At 38.5% G+C, this 21,824-nt stretch overlaps 1 protein-coding gene across 3 annotated transcripts in view; it reads left to right on the plus strand.

Annotated features, from left to right (window-relative positions):
- The window catches only part of ken (zinc finger and BTB domain-containing ken and barbie protein), a 37,542-nt gene extending 16,956 nt beyond the window's left edge, over positions 1-20,586 (plus strand). For 2 of the 3 annotated variants that reach the window (XM_011641551.3, XM_089084463.1), the window contains 5 exons: positions 14,478-14,768; positions 14,898-15,067; positions 15,151-15,378; positions 15,519-15,810; positions 16,021-20,586. In XM_011641551.3, coding sequence (XP_011639853.1) covers positions 14,481-14,768; positions 14,898-15,067; positions 15,151-15,378; positions 15,519-15,810; positions 16,021-16,503 — 1,461 coding nt within the window. In that variant the 5' untranslated portion in view covers positions 14,478-14,480 and the 3' untranslated portion in view covers positions 16,504-20,586. The remainder of the gene's footprint in view (positions 1-14,477; positions 14,769-14,897; positions 15,068-15,150; positions 15,379-15,518; positions 15,811-16,020) is intronic. The other variant, XM_011641554.3, reaches the window with a different exon arrangement.
- The last annotated feature ends 1,238 nt before the right edge of the window (positions 20,587-21,824 follow it).

Genomic DNA, 21,824 nt, shown 5'->3' on the forward strand with positions numbered 1-21,824 from the left:
TTATCGACTTTTAATTCTGACAAAGACTCTTTAGGAGTCGTATAAGCATAGCAACAAAAATGCATTCAATAGAGGTGCAATTCTGCGTTGTAAACGAAACAGCTGAAAAATAGTTAAAAATTGGTTCCTTTCAGCATCTGCCCTAAATAGCATTAAAATTATTATCACTTAATTTACGACTGAAAGTGAAACACATAATTTCCGTAATTTTAAATTATGATTTTATGAGATCGCGTATTATTAATGCGAAACGAAGACCTTATGACGAGTAATAAGCATAAGAATTTGAAACCGATTTTTTTTTCTGTTGACAGAACATTTCGTATACGGTATTGTGCTAGCGTCTGGCATTTCCAATCTTTCAAGCTTTATTAAATCGGATGCGCTCTTGATTGTGAAGAAGACTATTCATTATAATTCGCAGACTCTGCTCCCGTTCTTCGAAAGCGCTGTTATTCGCAGTTCCGAGCTTCTTTTTCTCCTCTATATTCTCCTTTCTATATTTTTCCCTTTCTCTTTCTATCTCTTTCCGAAATACATAAGACCTTCCAGTGGCACGCACTTTTCGGACACGGTAGACGCTTTTGGCGTTTTTCGCGTTTGCATTTCGCGCGCGAGTAGAGCGCGAATGAGGCGAGACGCGCGCGCGTTTAACGACAAGTCTCCACCCACGATGTGAGATCATTGCGATTACGTAAGTGTCCAGCTCGCAGAGTGTGTATGTTTGTGTGTGTGTGTGTGTGTGTGTGTGTGTGTGTGTGTGTGTGTGTGTGTGTGTGTGTGTGTGTGTGTGTGTGTGTGTGTGTATGTACAGGCGTAAAAGTATTGTATTGCATATCGCTCCGGTGGACGTTATGCGCCGTTGTTTTGCCGATGCAATCCTTCTACGCTGCAGTTAAATTTTGTGAGAAAGGGGAAATTGGTATGAACATCCGAATTGTCTAATTTTGACTAAATTTTATTTCGACTTTTGAATTTCTGCTTTGAAATTCAACGGAGAAGTTTTCGACTATTTTCAATCCTGAAAAAATTTTTATTCTACTTTCTACAATCTCAAGCTTTCTATATCTATTTTAATACTTTAACCAGTCAGATGTTCTTTTGATATTATTTAACACGTAGAGCTTCCATTACAAACTTCTATCAAAGTTGAAAACTTATCTCTTGAATCATTTTTGAATCTTTTGAAATAAAAATTTTACTTTCTTTATTTTGCATTTTATAAAATAGGAGCTTAATTCATATAAAATAAGTCACAATCCTCTATAAATCTTAAAATCTAAGGTTAAAAATACAAGTAGAATTTCGATTCGAGTAAAATTTTGTTTAAATAGGAGTTATACGTATTAAATAATATTAAAAACCATTGATCTGTTTATTCAAACTATCAAAACAGATTTGAAGATTCTAATTGAGAAAAATAGAAGAAAAATTTCAATTCGGGAAATTGGTCATCAGCATTTTGGAGTGACGCGGAACGATCTCCTGGAAAAAATTCTGATGCAATGATATAAGAAATTTTAAGATTTTTTTATTTTATAAGATATTTCTTTGTAAATAGATACTTTATGCTGTTTACTTGAATGGGTGAATATCGTATATATATATATATATATATATATATATATATATATATATATGTATATATATATATATGATGATCGAGGATGATTTATCCGGGATTTCTTCGGCGTAACGGAGAATGCAAATTATAAAATGATAATATCTCGCTGAGATATAATTGGCGCGTTTATATTCTAACTACGTTTACACGTTACCACGAATTAATTATGCAGTGTGCAATTTTGTTAAATCTGCGCGCAATTTGAAAAGATTTATATGTATCAAACGGGTGTGATGCGTGTATAATAGAATGCATTTTTCTTATATGCTTTTCTTATATATTTATATAACGTATATATTTATGTAACATTTTTATAGGACCGATAAAATCTCCAATTTCCAGTATGTTAACGATCTAATACTCAATAAAATTTTCGCAAAAAAAATAGTAGTTTTTCAAGTAAATATAAGAAGAGATGAATAATTTATAGGATTCTGTACTAAATTTTGTATTCCACATTAAAACTCTGAAGGAATAAATTTCAATTTCATTAAAAAAATAAGGACGCAATAAAGTGAAGATCGATCGCGGAAAATGATATTACATAACGTTCGAAAATGTCCACGTCACAGATCGGAAATCATCGTTAATCGATTCCGTCACGAATGATCAAGCGCGAATGAATAGATAATCTAAGTCTTAGATCATCCCATCGATCTAGTCAGAGTTCTATCGATTCTCTTGGGTGACTTAATCGGATCTTAATACTGATCTTCAATGTGTCTTCCGCAACATCGATGATGATGACGTACGATTGGGCGGATCTGCATAGGAAAAACGCCGCGCAACAATGGAAATAGGAAATTATTCAAGGCTGCCACGCGGCACAACGGAATTGCCTGATTAGCTATGTAGATGAAAGTCACGTTACGATTAAAGTGTGACGGCTATCGCGATAAATGATCGTATGGAATTCTATACAAGTATCCTACGTTGCGTTTCCGGCGATGGCGAGCGGATAGCGGACGCTCGAAAATCGTCGCTCACGATCGAATCGCTATCATCAAAACGAGAATACAATTCTGTTAAACTCACATTGACGGCACAAATAGATTTTTGCTAGTAATAACGAAAGCCTCTGAATTGAAAGAGACGGCGGGTTTTAGTTTCCCTCTTTTAAAAGAACAGACTTTCAATAGTTTCATTCTGTAACTCTCTCGCCGCTCTCGAGTTACGTATCATACCGTATGCGTTTGTGTAATACGATGAACTAAATTCTAGAAAACGTGAACGACAATTGTACATTTGCGTCACAGTTTTCATTACATAGGGAATATTAAAAGTGTCTCTCAAACGTTTCTTAGACCTCTCTGTATTATTCGGGCGAATGTTATTATCTATTTTGCGCTGTATATTAATTGCTTACTTAACTTGGAGTTTCAGCTTTCTGAGGTACGATGTTTATGTACGCTATTTATTAACATTGACGTGAAATTACAAAGAGAGCGAGAGTTAACTTACCACGAAATGATCTTCACTCGCGCGCAGACATACCTTGTTTCCGCCTGACTCACTTACGACAAGGCCATGCCAAAAGTGGCGATCTTAGCTGTATTAAAATAACATTCACGAGATGGAGAATGTAAATGCGGCGTGTGAGAAGTTGCTCGTATAACGCAACGAGAAAAAATTCATCTGCATCTTCCGATTTCCTCTATGGCTTTGCTCGTACCTCTTTTTGCAGTTTCTATTTACATTAAAATCCGCTCCGAGTTAATAACGACGCTTACCATTAACAGTAAATGCGACATTGGAAAATTATATAAGTAATAATACTTGTTTTGATAATGACATGCATTTGGTATACAGCTGACAGCTGCCTTAGGGAAAAAAAAAGGATAATAATTTATTGACTGGAAATTTATTGATACCATTTATGTTAATAAAGCATAATATTAAACTTTATTAGTAACTCTTGAATCTCTCATTATTTACGTAATTATGAAGTCGAATTACAGTGTTGCGCAGTAGTAGTGAAAAATCTAGAACTTTTTAACTGTTATAACAAAGTCTAAAATTAACAAAGCAATAAGTATACATTTGGTTAACTTTTTTTCTGTGAAAAAATTCTCAATTAATATTATTTCAATGATAAAATCTACCAGATCTTTTTTGCTATTTAGATGAAATTTCACTTATACTTCACTTATATAAAATATATATATCGGTTGGTCGTGGGGAGCGCCCTTCGCGAGTCCGGAACGGAGCGGCGTCGCTCATCCATCAGACGGGAAACTGCACGATGGCGGGCGACGAGGAAGGAGGAGAAACAGAAGGAAGGAGAACCGCGGAAAGGGGGATAAAACGAGCGACTGGAAAGAGGAAGAGCGAGAAGCGCGCGAGAGAGGGACGCGGAGGGAGCGCGCGGGACGGGGGGAGGGGGGGAGTCGTTCTTGCGTAACGCACGCGCATGCACGCGTGTCCCTCGCGTACACTCGGACGACGTGGGTGTATGTAGATCTAAGTAGCGAAAGGTCATCCGTTTAATAGTTCCCGATCGCGCGTACAGGCCCCGAGATCGGATCGCCGCCGGTGACTAATCCGCGGCCGTAGATGCCCGTCAGGCGCGGCGCGTGCATCTCGCTGCGCAGTAAAAGCTGCCGCTGCAATTGACGAGCCCGCTCTTTGACATTGAGCGCATCCGAATCTCCAGCGAGCGGACTCGCCGTCACTCCCATTTCCACTCTCACGTCGTCCGCGTGGGCGATAACGTGAGGCGAGACGTCCGTGCGTTCAGGAAAGGCAGAGTTTAGTCGTTATGCAACTGCCGCGATATTTTCGGCTAACTTTTTGAGAAGTCTCTCCTTACGTCTCCTTTCGATCAAGAGAGAGAGAGAGAGAGAGAGAGAGAGAGAGTACTCGGTTGCTGGACTTGTAACAAAAGTCACCCGAATAAAACTCTTTTGAATTTCTTTGGGGAGATTTTCGGCAAAGAGAGAGATTTACAATGTAATGTATGTACACGGTCAGACGTGATTTCTTTTTAACGTCAGAAATTAAGAAACGTCTAGATTTTAGACACGAAATCATTTACAATTGGTATTTCGTGGTACCTTGTGGTGGCAATTATTGGATGAGATATGCGCAGGACGCTCTAGTAAAAGACTTAACACGCACTCGCGCGCGTGTTCTTCCGAAGGGAAAATCCCTTGCGAGGGATTATCGCTCGACATCGAGAATACGGACGAGATACCTTCCGGGAATAATGTAACTTCGTAGCAAACGCGATGTGGTACGACGGACGACCGAAAGTATGCCTCGCAGGATGGTAATTACAATTTGTGAGAACGCGAGCGCCCGCGCTTATCCGGTTAATTTACGCGGATAGTAGGAGCGTTTTACCTGCGTATCGTAGTCTTTACACGTAATCAAATTACTCGTTTTATGGCACGATTTATGTAACCCGAGCCGGCGCGGCGCGGCGCGTCGTCGCCGTGCACTTTTTCTCAACGTGCAAAAGTCGCGGATTCGCTACGACGAAAGCGCGACGTTATCGCCGACATCTCGCAAAAGTGAGTCCGCAGGGGCACGCAGCATCCCAGGGTAGGGATTGAAACCGGTATAATTTCAGGCTGAGTTCAGATTTCGTTGATACAGGCGCACAGGGAAACTAATCTGCATGTTTATTTGTAATAGTAGTAGTTTACCGGAGTTATGTCACTCTTTGAAGCGGCTGATTATTTTTTTCGTAGTTCTAAATTAACAGTTTTTCCTATAGCTTCAACGAGAAAAGAAAGAGAGAATAAAAAAAACGGAACGAATTTTTATGCTTTACGCGCGCAATATATATTTAAAAAAAATTCACAGATATTTATAAAAAGTTTAATGGTGAACTTGTATATTTGGAAAAAATTTAAATTTAATTAGTTTCCATATAAATCCATCTTTATCGAGTCTCTGAGTCTTGTGTCTCATTTGACACAAGAGGTGTCAATAGTAGTCAGTAAAATACATTGCAATTAAAGTTAACGGATGCTTTTAATTATGCGGCGAGAAAATAGCTCTCTTAATAATTATCCGTCGAGAGGGACGCCCAGTTGTTCTTCAGACTTTCTCGATACGTCGTAAAAATTACCGAAATGTTATCCGCCGTGATATTTAAATTACTTTTGAAATACCAAATGGATGGTCGTAAGTATCGTTGGCAGCGATCTCGCCGAGCGCAGGACAAGAGTGCCCTTTGGATTACATGGTGGAGGAGGTGACGTCGTCCATTTGAAAGAAACGATCGTGTGTTACGTAAGAGAAGGCGGCGTGGAGACGCTGATGGTATAAAGGCCGAGTCACATATATTCACGAATATACACACCCATACGCACGTGGAAACACATACGTGCTCATTCGCGCAGGCTGTGCGGAATCGGCGTAAAAGAATAAACGGGAGTAATGCTGGTATTACACGAAGTCAGCAAAGGGGTAAATTAAAAAAAAAATCGAGAGTTGCTTGCGACGTAAAATGTTGCGGTCGAGTTAGGGTAGATCTCGAGAATCTCGAGCCGCAACGATTTATTATCTGTGAAATCGAAATACGAGACGAAATACCGCGATGATCGATTTCATTGTGAATTCCTGCGAAAATAACGACATATTCGACATTGATTTATACGTCCGCTTTTTTTCGAATATCTTTTCGAATATCTTTTCTCATTATGGCAGTACTCAGAAAATCACATCCCCGCGAGATCCGTTACATTAAGATCCGATTTATTCATATTTTTCTCCAGGTGTTTTGAAGTTGTGTTTTGCGGTTTTGAAGTACTATTTTACGATGTATAAAAAGTAGATGCTTCAGCAAAGCGCAATAATATGTATTCCGTGCATATACGAAGGCCGCTATTCATTTCGAATACATATCTGATTAGTCGCTTCGCACTCTCGGTATTTCCTTATTATATAAATGTTTAGCTGCGTGGAAAATGCAAACATTGCGTTGCTCGAATCATACTTTCGGTGCAGCCGCAGATCGGCAGACGAGCGATAGACAGATCGCATACGGACGATAATTCCCACGGTTACCAAACGGCGACCTTGGCGATTTCCTCGAACGCCGTTGAATTTCGCCGATTTTGGTAGCCGATCGCCGATCGCATATGTGCCCCCGCCCCCGACAACCGTCTCGTGAAACACGAAGAGCAGAAGAGCACGACGCACGCGCACATCGAGCGTGCCCTTCAGATCCACAATGATGGAGCGTGTCTATTAGAGGAGGCGATTGTTCTTATATAATGAATGGATCATGTAACTAGCCGCTTCGCGGACTCGCTTCGGGGGGGGGGGGAGCCGAGAGACCGGGAGGGACGCCTTCGCGCTCGCATGCACACACGACGAATGCACATACATAGTGCACATACATACGACGCATACACGTGTAGACACATGGGCTCACACAAGGCCGCGTCGCGTGTTCGCGTGCATCGCCGTGCTGTACCTGACGGACGAGCGACGTGTGTATGAGCGCGCGTACCAGCGCGCGTTAGAGCTACTCGGGTAGCTCTCGTACGTAGCTTCGTACGTAAGTGCAGCTGAAAAGGCTTTTTACTTTCTGGCCTTGAACGAAATGTATCCGGTGACTCGACGACGGCTAACGCCGATCGAGAGAGCGCGGGGAACTTTTGTCGTTCCCCCCCCCCCCCCGTGTGAAAAACAAGTCTACCGCCGCCCTCGACCGCGTTGCTATTTGTGGCCACCCCGTTTTACGCGATGGCCGATCGGTCAGGTTGGTCCATCTCGCGGAGACGAATTCCGCGAGGTTCCGTAGTACGAAAAGAGACGAATATGCAATCATTGAATTACGGTTGCCGATATTAAGAAAAGAGATAGCGACTTCGAGCCTTGAATTCATCGATGACGACAAACCGCTTCGCGATTTCTCGAGAGGAACGTTCTTCTCTCGCCGTAATTTTCCGTGACGCGCACACTTACGTACGTCAATACGACACGAAAAGAAAATTGAACACAATAACGTTAAATAGATTACTACTCCGCTGATAATCCGGACCCCGGAGGTTGACTCGAGCTTTGCAGCTATAACCGCAGCTCCATCTCTCGCTCCCGTCTATCCTGCCCGAACATTATATCATCAACCGTAATGGTTGTGTGGGAATGAATCATGGCGCACGATATAGAATCGGCAGACATTTGCGTACAACTGATACAAACGATAGAATCCCTTTCGTCGATTCCATCTTGTCAATGACGCTGCGATGAAGAACTGGCGCGGTAAAATTTTTGGGAGACCGCACGGACACGCACGTACTTCCGGTGAAGGGCGCGCTCTTTCCGGGCGACAACACGTGCCGTCGTTCTGTGTCCGGTACATGGTAAATTGCGAAAGGACAGAAACGGACCTTTTAGAAACGAGGAAGAAAACGGCACAAAGGAGGAGGAGACGATGTCGGAGAGAGCACGTCACAGTCGAGGGAACGATGCGCAAGAGGGAGAGCGTGAGAGACCAGGTGGAAAATGGCGATTCGAAATCGAGGAAAGGTGTGAGTCACCTCCACGGTTTCACGGGGTGTCATAACCCCGCTCGGAGCGTTTTCGCGTTCCCCGAGACGCCAAGTATACAACACAATGCGCGGCCACGATACGGGAAGTCAGCGAACCACGAAGCTATTCTTGGACGACGGAAACGTAGACGTGTTCTCGAATCGACTGTCCGCGAATCAAACAAAAACTAGTCCGCGTCGAAAATAGATATGGACTTTTTGCTAGCGTGTACTACCGACGCAATGAGAGCTGTTAAGCGAAGGCTGAGTGTGTGTAGTGGAGAGAACATTTTTCCTTTAGAGAGAAAAAAAAAGTTTGGCAGAGTTTTATCTTTGCCAAATTATAGATAGTTGTAAATACGAATTTATCGGCATATTATGTCGTTGTAGAGAGTGGCGCGATTTTTCTCAAAGAAGACACGGAGGGATTCCATTATACTGAACGAAAGAGTAGTCTTTATTAACAACCCAATAAACATCATTAATCCGAAGTCTCTTGTGTCTTGGGCAAAAGTACCTTCGCGAACAGAAGCGCTTGTCTTCGTTTAATGTATCGTGAAATATCAATCAGTCGCTTGTTCACCCGCGATTCTTTCAAAAAAGAAAGGAACATCTCCAGTAATCAGTTTAACTGCTCTCTGTGGTGAAGAATCGCTTCTCCATAGGATATTGCTTAGCGTTCCAAGCGAGTGGATACCGATGGTCCGATGCGTGTATACGCGAATGTGTACGAGGGTCAGCGGTACAATGAGACCGCGAAACACAGCCTATCCAGACTGGCGAAACGTAATTGGGCTCACAAAAAATGGAGCGGAAACGCCTGGGCCCCATTACACAGGTCCCGTAACGAGTTCTCTCTCCGCGTTGCTCAATCCGTGCTGGTCGGCTTGCGCGGTTTGAACGGCCTCACCTTAATCAGCGCTGTCTCGATTCGTATTTTTTGGTACAGCGAGCAGCCGTACTATTTCCGAAAACCATGAAATAACGTATAAATAACGTATTGAACACATTCAAAGGATACCGACTACGCGCAATAAAACGACATAGTCAGTGAAGACGACATTAAAACGACACTCGACTCTTTTCCCCTGTGAAGTTGATTTTTTTTTTAAAAACAAAATGAATACTACTATTCTTCTCAATTCATTCATATAATTTAAAGTCTGTTAAAATGTAGTTCATTTGAAAACTGAAGAAATTATTTGTAAAATGAAGCCGCAAAGCTGTTAATTTGAACTAAAATAATGTTATGTTTTCGAATGGACAAAAATAAATCGATAAAAATTTAAACTGATCGGAGGATCCACAGGTAAAAAAAAATGGTAATACGAAGGTACATCTATATACGTGCAAGAAAATTTTGCAACCGAGTTTAACGAACCGCTCGTTTCCTACGATTAAGCGTGCATTTTTCAACGGCGCGCGATCTTTTTCATCGCTCGGCCGCGACGCGCATTCTCCCTCTCGCTAAACCCCCCGGTGTCTCGCGCTTTAATTTCCAGCCTCGACATTTGCGTAACCCAGTTTCGCCATTGTTCAATGGTAGATCGTAACGTCCGCCATCCGGATAGGAGATTATAATGCTCGCGTGTACGTGGTACCGCGCATCGTCGCCTCTTGGTTTATATATATATATATATATATATATACATATCATGTATGCGCGTATGGATGTGTGAATGTATGTATGTACATGTGCGTATACGCGTGTGCATCGCGCTACCATAGACGAAAGTAGACTTATACATACGCCTATACGTGTGCGTGTTTATGTACATAGCAGTAATGCCGGTAGAATTTACGAATTCAACGACTTTCTCCTCTTATCTAAGGTCTCGACCTCGAGAACGCGGTTCGCACCAGTTTTATGTTGCGATACTTTTCTCTTTTCGTCACTGCCAGCATGGTTGCAGGTTCGATTCCGAATGATTCATCGTGGACAATTATGAAAGCGCGACAAGCGACGTAAATGTTAGTTGTCGACATATAAAACTAAAAAATGGAAATTAAAAAGTAACTCTTGTTTAAAGTTTATTTGCATTTATGTTTCAAATTTTTAAGTACGAGGTGGAACATTGAAAATTTGATTTTTATCAAATTTAATCAACATTTAACTAACAGTAATAAATCTAGTTAAAGTTGAAGTATTTATAACCTTTCAAATTTTTACTTTGTTATCGTGTGCTACATTTGGAACGTGAGCTATGTTAAAAAATAAATAAAAAAGTATAAAAGTATAAAAGTGTAAAAATATGAAAACATAAAGGTATAAAAGTATAAAAATATAAAAATAAAGTAGAGAGATATCAATTCAACTTTGATACTTTGAAATAACAATCTCGTATTTCAAAAAAAAAAAAAAAAAAAAAAACAACTATTTATATTTAAAAAAAAAAGCTTTTATTATATAGGAAAAATTTATATTAATTAAAAAGAAATATGCCGTTATATATTTCTTTGTTGTGTTGCATAATTTTGTCGAAAGTATTGCTCGCGATGCGTAAGATAACAATACATCAGAAAATAGCGTCACAAATCATTTTCGGGACAATTGATTTTTAAATTGAATTTCAAAACATTTTGCAATTGAAGATCTTTATTATAATCTTTTTGTAACATTGTAATTATTTATATACAAAAACATTATCCCACATAAAATATCAACCGACGTTAAAGACTTGAAGAATTTTACCGACACCATGTATCAAGAGGGAGCTCTTGGAGCTAGTTTTGTTCTTAACGCAGCAGAGCACAGCACAGCACAACACACGTGGAGAACCAGAAACATGGCTTGACCGGTAAAAGCGTGCTACTTTGACTCTTTCCGCTTTGAATGGGCATGGATTTTCTCAATGCGGAATTCAATTCTCTATACATATATATACACGACATGGCATTCTGATGACAGGAGAGTAGCAATAATAATAAGAGCTCGAAAAGCGAGAAGGATCTATTCGTCATATCGATCTACACCCGGATATTTTATCCTGATGTCACGTGTAAAATCCGATTGCGAAATTCTCTCAATGTAAAACGTGAATTTAATTATCTTTAAAAATAGCAAGAATGGAATTTTTAATTGCAATTTTTCTATAACTTCTTTATATCTGCGATATTCAAATAATAACAAATACTTGCCGTACTTTGCATCAATAATCTGCTGGAATGTTTAATACGACACTCTGAACGATCTCCACTTACGTTCTTTCTTAGCTTCCTACCTCGAGTAACACTTCCAGTCCAGTCATCTATTACATCCGTGTAACGCGCGGCACGAGACCCTGCCCGGCAACTCTTCAAGGCCCAAATAGAAGAAGAAAGAAGAAACGTGAGCGCGTAAGCGCGAACGTAATCCGGCCGGCCGGCCGGCTAGTACGGATTGACCCTGAACTTCAGCCGCTGCTTACTAGCATTTCCAGTAGCAGCCAGCAAACAGCGACAGCAACGTCGCCGCGACGGCGTTTGTTCAGCAACGATTTCCTTATTTAGCGATTTTCTCGGTATCACGCTGGCGAGTTTATTACGCATGCGAGCGAGCGTGCACGGCTATGCATTGCCGCCGCACCGTGACTCTTACCCAAAGGGATCGCCTTCTTCCTTTTAGATTTCGCATGAAATCGTTTCCTGACTTCTCTCTCTCGTCTGCGGACGAAATCGCGATATCGCGTTTCCTTGGGTCGAAACGGCTCGCACGCGAAAAGCTCGTTACGAGAAAAATTGATGTCCTTCTATTTAATTTATCGTATTTACGACTCTACACGACCGTAAAGATGGACGCGCACGATATTTGAACGCAAGGAAGGAAAAAAATGAGAGGAAAATGGAAGAAGTTTTGACGTCTTACTTTTTTACTCACTCACTTGTTCGTTTCCTGTTTAACTTTTACGTTATTGTTTTTGTAACATTAAATAAAATGTAGATATATATATATAAATAAAATAAAGATGAATATAAGATGAAGATGTAAAAAATAAAGATGAGAGAGATAGTCGAGTGATTTAAACGCGCGATATATTGTTCCACGTTGTCGATCCATCTCTCTCGCATGAGGTTTTCAGCGAAATGATTTTCTTATGCAAGCAGCGATTACAGGCGGATATAAATTTTCCAGTTACGTAATGCGGCGCTTTACGTCTAATACAAAAGGAATTCGTTCCGATGAGAGACGTCTCGCGAGAATGAATAAACGATAGCCCAGCTGCGAATCTGTATGCATACCTAATGTCGAAATTCGACGGAAACCTGTCGTGCTACTTTCGACGATTTAGAATTCCACAATAGATTCAGCACCTTCTTCGTGACTCTTACTCAAGGTCTTCCCTTTCGAATTCGATCGAACAATTGATCGAAGGTCATGGCTTCAGCGAATGTAAGATGCTCCTAGATCACTATGTGGCCATTGCTTTACAATTCTGAATTACTTCGATATTTTATATCTCGCAATAGAAAAATTTATCTTTTTATCATCAATCAAAAATTAATCAATGTGATCAAAAATTAATTTATTATAAAAATATACAAATCTGTCGAAAAATGGAAATATAATATATATATATATATATATATATATATATATTAAACAGAAAAGTATTTCTATTATTGAAGAGATTAATTTTTTTCATCATTGTTTAGCTGTCTCTTAGCTTAATAATAGCTCTTTAAGTTTTATATATATATTTTTTTGTATAATTTGTATAATTATATACTTTGTATGATATCGCGATAATTTTTATAAACTTTTTATAAGCGGTAATAAGGAAGTTTAGAATTGAATAAAAACGTATATTGAATTAAAGAATATACTGATGAATTAATATGATATATCCTAGAATAAAAGTTTATGGTAAACTGGTATAAAAGCATATATTTTCATTATTAAATGGATTAGACTCTTGAGACTCTTACGTTTGACATTGCGGAATTTGTTTCACAATATTAGTTATACATTTGCTCCTTTTGAGAATACAACGTGAAACTTTCTCTCTATCAGCTTCCCTTGAGAAACCAAAGGAATGTTCGATCAGCCGTTAATTCTCAATTCTTAGCCGTGGCCGCGTTAAACTGTTGCAAATCTTCGATACGGATGAATGAGATATTTCTTGTACGCTCGATATCGTATTAGACAAATCGTTTCTTTTTTTTTTTTTTTTTTTTTTTTTTAAGATCAGTGTTATAAGATTATGTCGTAACAACAATTCATCAATTGTTTTCTGAAATAAGTGCTAATTAGGAACGAATTATGTCCGATTGACCGACACTTGGTGAGAAAACATTAAGCAAAACCGGATTATGCGGCAGAACAGGTAGTTTCTCTGATAACTAATAAGATTAGTGAAATTTCTAGTAAAACAAGACAAGGTTCGTAAATTACATTTGAAAAAAATTATCTTAATCACAAACAATTGCATCATAGTTTATCTTATATAATATTAATTTAATTAATTATATATTAAATAAAAATATAAAAAATATTAGAACGTTTCTATTCACATTTTTATGTCTGTTATCCAATTAATTTAACGGGAGATAAATCATAAATTATAAATTTTTATGAAATAAAGAAAATAATATAATATCTGCATTCTTGCTTGCTGACTATCCTTAGGATAGTCACTGTGGATGTAATTAAATATATGTAAAGATAAAATTAAAAGTGTGAGTTTAGGAATTGGAAATTTAGGCCGCATAATTAGATAATCGGCATGCCGCACCGTTAAACATTGTTTGACATGGTCAACCGAGAGCTGCGTAGATGTAAGAGAAACGTGAGAAACATGATCTTGTGACACGTCAGTGCCTCTTCCGCTGTTTCTAAGAGACCCGAGACACGAAAGGAGGAAATTAGTGTAACGAAGCTGTCATCGCAACACGCAAGGCGACAAGACCACTTATTGGGTTAAGGACGCGGGATGCATTTTTTATCGCATAATTCTTTTATTGCCATAATCGCTCACAGCTACAATCTTAATTCTTTTTATTAATAAATTTGTGTGTGTACACGTTAATTTATTAATATATTGCAGAAGAATAAGATGTATATACTCCTTTTATTTACAAATATTATTTTGAACTTTTTCTCTCTGGGATCTGTTTTAGATCTTTTCTCTAAACAAAAATTTAATCTAATTTTTAAGCACGTATCTCATTTATAATTTATAATTCATAAATTTTCAACGTACTGATAAAAAAGAAAAGCACTGGTATCATATAAAATTTTTACCAAATTTTAAAATACTCTCTATTCTATTGTGCTATTTGTCTATTCGTGATTCTCCATTCATTCCTTATAAATGATGTATTCGATGCAAATTTTAGATTAACGCAGAAATCTATCCCAGCATAAACGTTTCTTATTCATGTTTCAGACGATGTATTCTGACGGTCTCCTGACGCTCCACTATGGGAAACATCCAGCGACCTTGGCCGCAGAGGTCGGGGCCTGGTACAGCGGGGACCGTCACGTGGACGTGACCCTGGCATGCGACGATGGGTCCGTCGTAAAGGCTCATCGCGTAGTTTTGGCAGCAGCCAGTCCCCTTTTAGCTAGTCTACTTCGGAATCCTGCCCTAGACCACGTGGTTCATTTATCAGGCGTCCGAAAGACTCAACTAAATCATTTGTTGGAGTTTTTGTATAATGGAGAAGCACTGATACCGGTACGAATTTTAAAAAGAGATATACTTTTTACCACAGAAGTAGAATATTTAGAAAAAAAAAAAATTTTTATTAACGCATGTGGCTTAAAATATGCTGAGCGGAATCTTATTAAATAATTTTATTCTCAGTCGACAGAACTTACACCGTTGAGGGAACTTTTTGAGCTTCTTCAAATTAAGTCGGAACTATTTGAGCCTAATCAACCTCAAACTAGTAACTCTGATCCCGAGAGAATATCAACTCCACAGCCCTCAGAAGGCCAGGAGAGTTCCAGTTATGAATCCCAATACGATGGCAGGTTAGTAGATAGATGATTTATCGAATTTGTAAAAATGATAAGAAATTAGAGTTTAATTGTCTTAAAAATTTTATGCTTTCCAGACAGTCCAATAACCCCGCGGACTGTTGCTCAGTTCTCATTAAAACGGAAGGTTGCGAAGAGGAACCGGAAGTAGATGTAGAAGGTGTGGAAGGCGAAAGTCTTCTTTCGGATAACAGAGAAAGCAGCATAGAACCACCTAGAAGAAGGGATAGCTCCGATCCTGTTAATCTGAGCCTCAATTCCGGCACTTCCGTCACAAGTGACGGCTCGCACGATATAATTCACAGGTCAGACAAATCGTTGATCGTATTATATAATTATACAGTACTAGTATGTAAAACTTTTTATAAGTTATACCGAAAGAAACGATAAAGTTTGTTAGTAAGATAGAAGAGAAGGTCTTCAGGTTTGTTTTGCATCATCGCAGGTCTGAAAAGCCGATATTCGAAAGGCGGGAATCTCTTGAAGAAGTTGAAGAAAGGAAGAGGCAGTTGGCAGCGCGGTTAGCATTAGGTTTAGAAGCTGGAAAGAGGAAACCTGAAGAAATACCAATCACACCTGCGGAAGCGTATGTCGTAACGCCTCATCGAAAACGAAGGCCAGGCTTCCACAATGCTCCCGCACAAAATCCGGCCTTTGTACCCTTCAATCCTGGATTCGAAACGCCCAGGAGGTTGCAAGCGCCACATCCCTTAAGCGTTTCGGCACCACCGTACCTGGTCAGTTATATGTCAGTTCAATAGCTGCTAGAGCTGCTCTCGATACATTTCGACAAACATTATTATCGACGTCTGCGATCAGTCAGTTTCTCAAACAACAAACTTATCTGACTTGGAACATTTTTGACACTTTCTCATTCGAATATATTCGATAGACATATTGCATGTTTATTTGAGTGTTTCCTACGTAATTATTTTTGATGGTTACAGCAGGACAGATCAGTTACGCCGCCATCTCATCGACCGCCGAGTGCCGATCCGGCGTCAGCAGCATCTCTAGAGCCATCATCTTGGGCTGCTTGGACTCTGCCACCTGCCAGAGCCCCACCGCCTCCCCCGTCGACGGACGACCCGCCGAAATCCACCCCCGTTCGAGAATATCGGTGCAGCTACTGCGGTAAACAGTTCGGCATGTCATGGAATCTAAAGACGCATCTGAGAGTGCATACCGGCGAGAAACCTTTCGCATGTAGACTTTGCGTTGCCATGTTCAAGCAAAAAGCACACTTGCTTAAGCATCTGTGCTCGGTGCACCGAGGTGTGATAGCGGCCCCTGACAATACGTTTTCGTGTTGCTTCTGCTCGTCGTCGAACTTCGTCAATCTGCAGGATCTCATCAGGCATCTCTCGGGACCGCACAACAATCTGCTACTCAGCAGAAATTTACATCGTGAATTTACGAATCATGAATAGCGACAAAGTCAAAGGCCGTCCGATGCTGAAGAGTGTTCCTCGAACGCGCAATGACAAATCCTTTGAGTGATTTATTTGATGCTCTCGGGATTTCATTAGATGAACGCGACTGAGACACAGTTTTTATTCAGGCCATTTTAAAAGATTAGATTATACAGGGTAATGCATTTAAAATTATCATCCTTCTTGCTGCTTTTGATGATACACAAAGAAATAGATAATTATAAAATATTATATATTTTTAAATAATCTTTATTATATCAGGGAAGAATAAGATGATATATTAATGATATGTCTTTTCAATTAGATGTCTTTTTGTTGTATCGTTGAAAGCAACAAAAAAATCTTTCATGTAATAATTTTAGATATTCCGCATATGCGAATTATTATGCTATTTGAAATAGTCTTTAATATTCGCAACCCATTTCTATGATATTTTGGTCTGAATTTAACAGAAAATAATTGCGTTTTTATTACGGGCGAAACACGATAAGAAACAAGGCAAGAGCAAGAAATGATTATCAATTTCATGTGATATTACAAAAATAAATTCACATACAGAATTTGTTTTTAAATATTGCAATTTGCTCTTCAGTTGTTTTCTTAATTGGTTACTATAATGAACTGTACATGAAAACCTATAACTCCGTCTTTTTTTTTCATAAAAAAATAATAGGATGAAAAAAATCGATACACAACTGCTTGTCTTGCGAATAAACGTACATTATTTCGGTTTAGATCAATTTATATAAAATTTTTGAAAGAAAGAAATATATATTGATTAAAAATATCGAAATAATGTTTTATATATTTTTTTCGAAGAGACAAAATGACATTCAGCATCGGAAAAGAGCCTTTTTTAATCTAAGAACTTTTAATAAGAAAAAAAAAAGAATAAGAAATCGATCTTATATGTCTAATATATATTTTCTCTATATATTAAAATTGTTTATATATACATATATGTATATATTATATATATGTATGTATATATTTATAAAATTGCGACCAAAAGTATCTTATCGGTATGGCACAAGCAATAACATCTTGATAAGATAACTTTGTTGAATAATCGACATGGTTCGAAATGAATATATCGGAATTAATTGTCGAAGATGATCTGGGAAAAGTACAAGGACGATAATGTGAACGAACAGAGAGTCAATTATTGTCACGCGCCAAATCTTGACGAGCTTGTAGAATCGAAGCCCAGTCTCTTTGTCACGTCTTGTTTGTTGTTATTTTATTTTAATCTATACGCGCGCGCGCGCGCGCGGACATGGCATCCGACAAGAAGTATCTTTTACCTCAGCGCGTGCGACAAATCTCACAGTGTAAATAATGTTAAATAGGAATGAGCGCAGACGGATTAGAATTTATTTATTTCACAATATTGGGACCAACCGACTTTCCACCGATTTCTGTCTTAGGTAGATCTTAGGTGTCCTGCCCGCCAATCGCCACGAGCTAACTGCTAGCAATTAGAACTACATATATATATATATATATATATATATATATACATATATATACATATATATACATATATATATATACGGTTTCGGTCGCGAACACGAAAGTATCGGGATGTTGAAACGTGAAAGAATGAGATATTGGAACATTTAAACGCGACGAAAGGGAACATTATCGGCGAAATCGATTGCGGAAGACGTGGTTACGATGTTTATAAATTGTTGATGCAATTTATTGTCTAGTAAACGTCGACGTTGTTAATGTTCTGTCTTCTAAAATATCGTCTTCCACATTGTCGCTTTTTTCCTTCATCTTCCCTCATCCCCCGTTCTGACATCCCATTCACACAGTATACACTCTTCAGTATAACCGAGCGACTCGAGTGCCTTGTCAAATGGGTCCAAATTGGTCGATTGGGCAGTGATTTCATGTGTTCATAGGCTTAAGAGACATAGGCGTTTAAGATGACGATACGAGTTCGCTTAGAAAATGAACGTTAATGAATTAATAGAAGAAGAATGTTAATGAATTCACATAGAAAGTTTTAAGATTCATTCGAAATTAATTCAATCTCTTTTAAGGCTAGTTAGATCATTATAAGTAGTAGCTTTTTTTCTCTCTAATCTCTTTTTTGTTTGGCGCAGGACGTCATATTTTTTTTTCTCTTTTAGGTAGGCATTATTATTACCTAAGGTGCCTTGAAGAAGGGCCTCGACCTCTTTTTCGCTCCTTAATTGAGCTTATTAAGCAAAACCATCTTGATGATGATGATCGGAAGTGATTTTAAGGAGAAGAAATAAGACACTCCCGAAATCGGTCAATTGATACTTTTGAAAGTTTATTCTGTTCAAAAAATATATAAAAATAAAATAAAAAAGATTATTTTAATTAAATGAGTTTATAATTTTGAGAAGAATATAAGATAAATGGAAGATATTTATGCATGTGATACAAAATATAGAATATGATATAGGCGCTCTAACTAAATATAGCTTCAATATAAATTCGCTCATACCAAAGACATTCTTATCTAAAAATTGAAATAATATTAGCCCAATATAAATGTAATATATCTTAAAGAGAAAGAGTTTTTAAATTATCATATGACATTTCAAACAATACGATTTTTACGCGTAAGTTCTAAATGGCACTGTACTTGAAGAATTATAATCTTAAGAATTATAATCAAGTATACTAAGATATCAATAACACATATGTATATATATATATATATATATATATATGTGTGTGTGTGTGTATATATACATATGTTATTGACTACAAATAAATAAAGCACGTAAAATTGATATCGATTAACATTAATTACAATAAATCGTCTTAATCACGTCATAATAGAATTATGTACAATACAAATTATATAAAGATGTAAATTTATATGAAAAAATAATTTTTTTACGGTCTATTTCTCTATCTATCTCAAAGAGCGTCTTGTATCAATCAAATAAAGCATCGCGAGGAAAAAGAAGACACGGCTGATTGGTGTTCTCTCTTCATTACATCCTCGTGTTTTTGCACGCCCTCGCAAATAATCACTCGAGGTGAAGACAGATCGATTGGTGCGTCGGTTTCTTCTCCTTTACTTTTCCACATTACAACGTTCATTTACGAGAACGTCGTAACGGGAAGGGGAGGGGAGGGGAGGGAGGGAGGGAGGGAGGCAAGAAACACAGAAGTACAACGGAAACGGAGCGAAAAGAGAGGTTGGAGGGGTGGTGTGCGCTCTCGCGAAGCCAGGCAAAAACGGCCAGCACAAAACAGTGAACGTAATGTGATACTAAATGATAATAAAGCTAAAATAATTATTGTTTAGCGTGCGACGCCGCGGCGTTCATGGCACGGGCGCGACTCGTGGCTCTCGGCGTGACCAGGAGAGAATCTTGCAATCGCGAAGGCAGGAGGATACCGACGAAGAATGATCTTGCGAGTCGCCTATAATAATTTAAGCTATCAGCTTTTTATCACCATTTTCTCCCTTTACCCTTCCGCCCACCCTTATCACGTACTCCCAACATCAGTCGTTCCCTCTTCTCGAGCCGTAAACGCACTAGGATTACGCATTACAGATTATTTTACTGTTAATTAATTATGTTTAGCGCGCACGCGCATCCGGATGTCCCTCTCGAGATCGTCTTCACACCGAGGAGGAAAGAAAAGCAAAGATCTCGAATTTCGCTCTCGATCGACCGAGTTAACCGAGACGCAGAAGAAGACAGATACTTTTCTGACATGATGACTTGACGCAGAGACTTTCTCAGGACTCTCATAAGTTCTCTGATCATTAGATAGCAGTTAAATGATAATTTGAATTGCGCATTTCGTGCAGTAAAGGGAAGATTTAAGGGATGTAAGATAATGTAATAATTGACATAATCATGTGAAAATGATAAGAACGTTGTTTTTCTTCGATTTTTTTTTTTTACACCGTTTCCGCGAGCCTGTGTCATTTCTACAAAGTTAGCTTCTTTTCCTCATTTGGACATCCGGATGAAACATCGTAGATCGTAAGCATCTTCCAAGCGGGGCGCGAGCTCCGAATGCTTTCTTAGTGTTCATAGGTTTATGAGAAATAAATTAAAATTCAGATGGAAACTGTGTACAACAAGATGAAAAGACGTGAGCGTAATCGAATAATTAATACATATTACCAATTTTCCTCTCCTATTCCTTTAAGACCTGTTGTAATTTATTAAAAGTTATATTATCTAAATGCGCAATCATGAGACATGTATAGATAGAAACTTGTAGGAGAATTGCAACTGCATTTAAAATTAAACATTAATAAATAAATCTAACTATTTCAATAAATTAGAAAATTAAATAAATTATTCTGAATTATTTCACGAATTGCTGTTTTCGAAAATTCTCGATAACTTATATTTCTTTATTTATTTTTTATAGAATTAGAAAAGAGAAGGAAAAATTATCCTTAAAGCACCTGCATGGAAAGGAAACAATGTACGATTTATTATTGAATACTATTCCGAGAATAGTATACATTGCCATGCGATCTTCCAACTGCCGTCTTATGGCAACGAACGAAAAGGTGAGCTCGAAGTCGAGAAATTAATTGTCATTTTCGCAAAAGGCACGTAGCGGTTTGCCGTTCGCAGAATCCTCAAAGAATTCTCGAAGAGAGGCGTAAGAGACATCGTCGCCTAACGGTCCGAAGATTTCTCGGTTTTGTACAAAAAGAAAAACCACAGCGAGACCCGTTACTAGTGGGCTACGTTCCAGCAGGATGCCGCGTACCATCCAATCTCGACGGTGTCGATTGCATAATTACGTCACGAGTAAACGTCCACTCCTCGTTTTGTTCTCGCCACAAGAATCGGTCTATTTGATCGCACCTGCTCTGCAGCCGTACGTAAATAAGCGTTTATGTGACGTCCAGATTATTGGAATCGGCTGCTAGAAATGACGACTGCAGGAAGCGAGCGGCACATATTTGCCTTTCATAATCCTACGCTCGAAGACGTTTGATCGTAATTCATGCGTGGTATAAGCAATCAGTTGTAACAAATGCGCGATAAATTAGCATCGTATAAGTGGAATCATGAATCGTAGAATAAAAAAAAAAAAAAAGAGAAAAAAGAGAGAAAAAATGTATTATATATAGAAACTTCTTAAGCATTCGACAATAACATGCATAATTTTGACACGTGCAAGTTTGTTTTGTTCGTAATTAACATTATCACGTATTTCAATTGTTGTGTTAGGTCTTATCGAATTTTCGCGCGCAAATATATGTCAAAGGTAAAGTAATGTAAATTTTGGGAAAGAAATTATTATATAATTAATGTGAGTATCTTTAGTATCGATAAAACTTT

This window comes from Pogonomyrmex barbatus, unplaced genomic scaffold (genome assembly GCF_055798465.1).
Source record: "Pogonomyrmex barbatus isolate J1 unplaced genomic scaffold, ASM5579846v1 scaffold9, whole genome shotgun sequence".
Lineage (NCBI taxonomy): Eukaryota > Metazoa > Arthropoda > Insecta > Hymenoptera > Formicidae > Pogonomyrmex > Pogonomyrmex barbatus.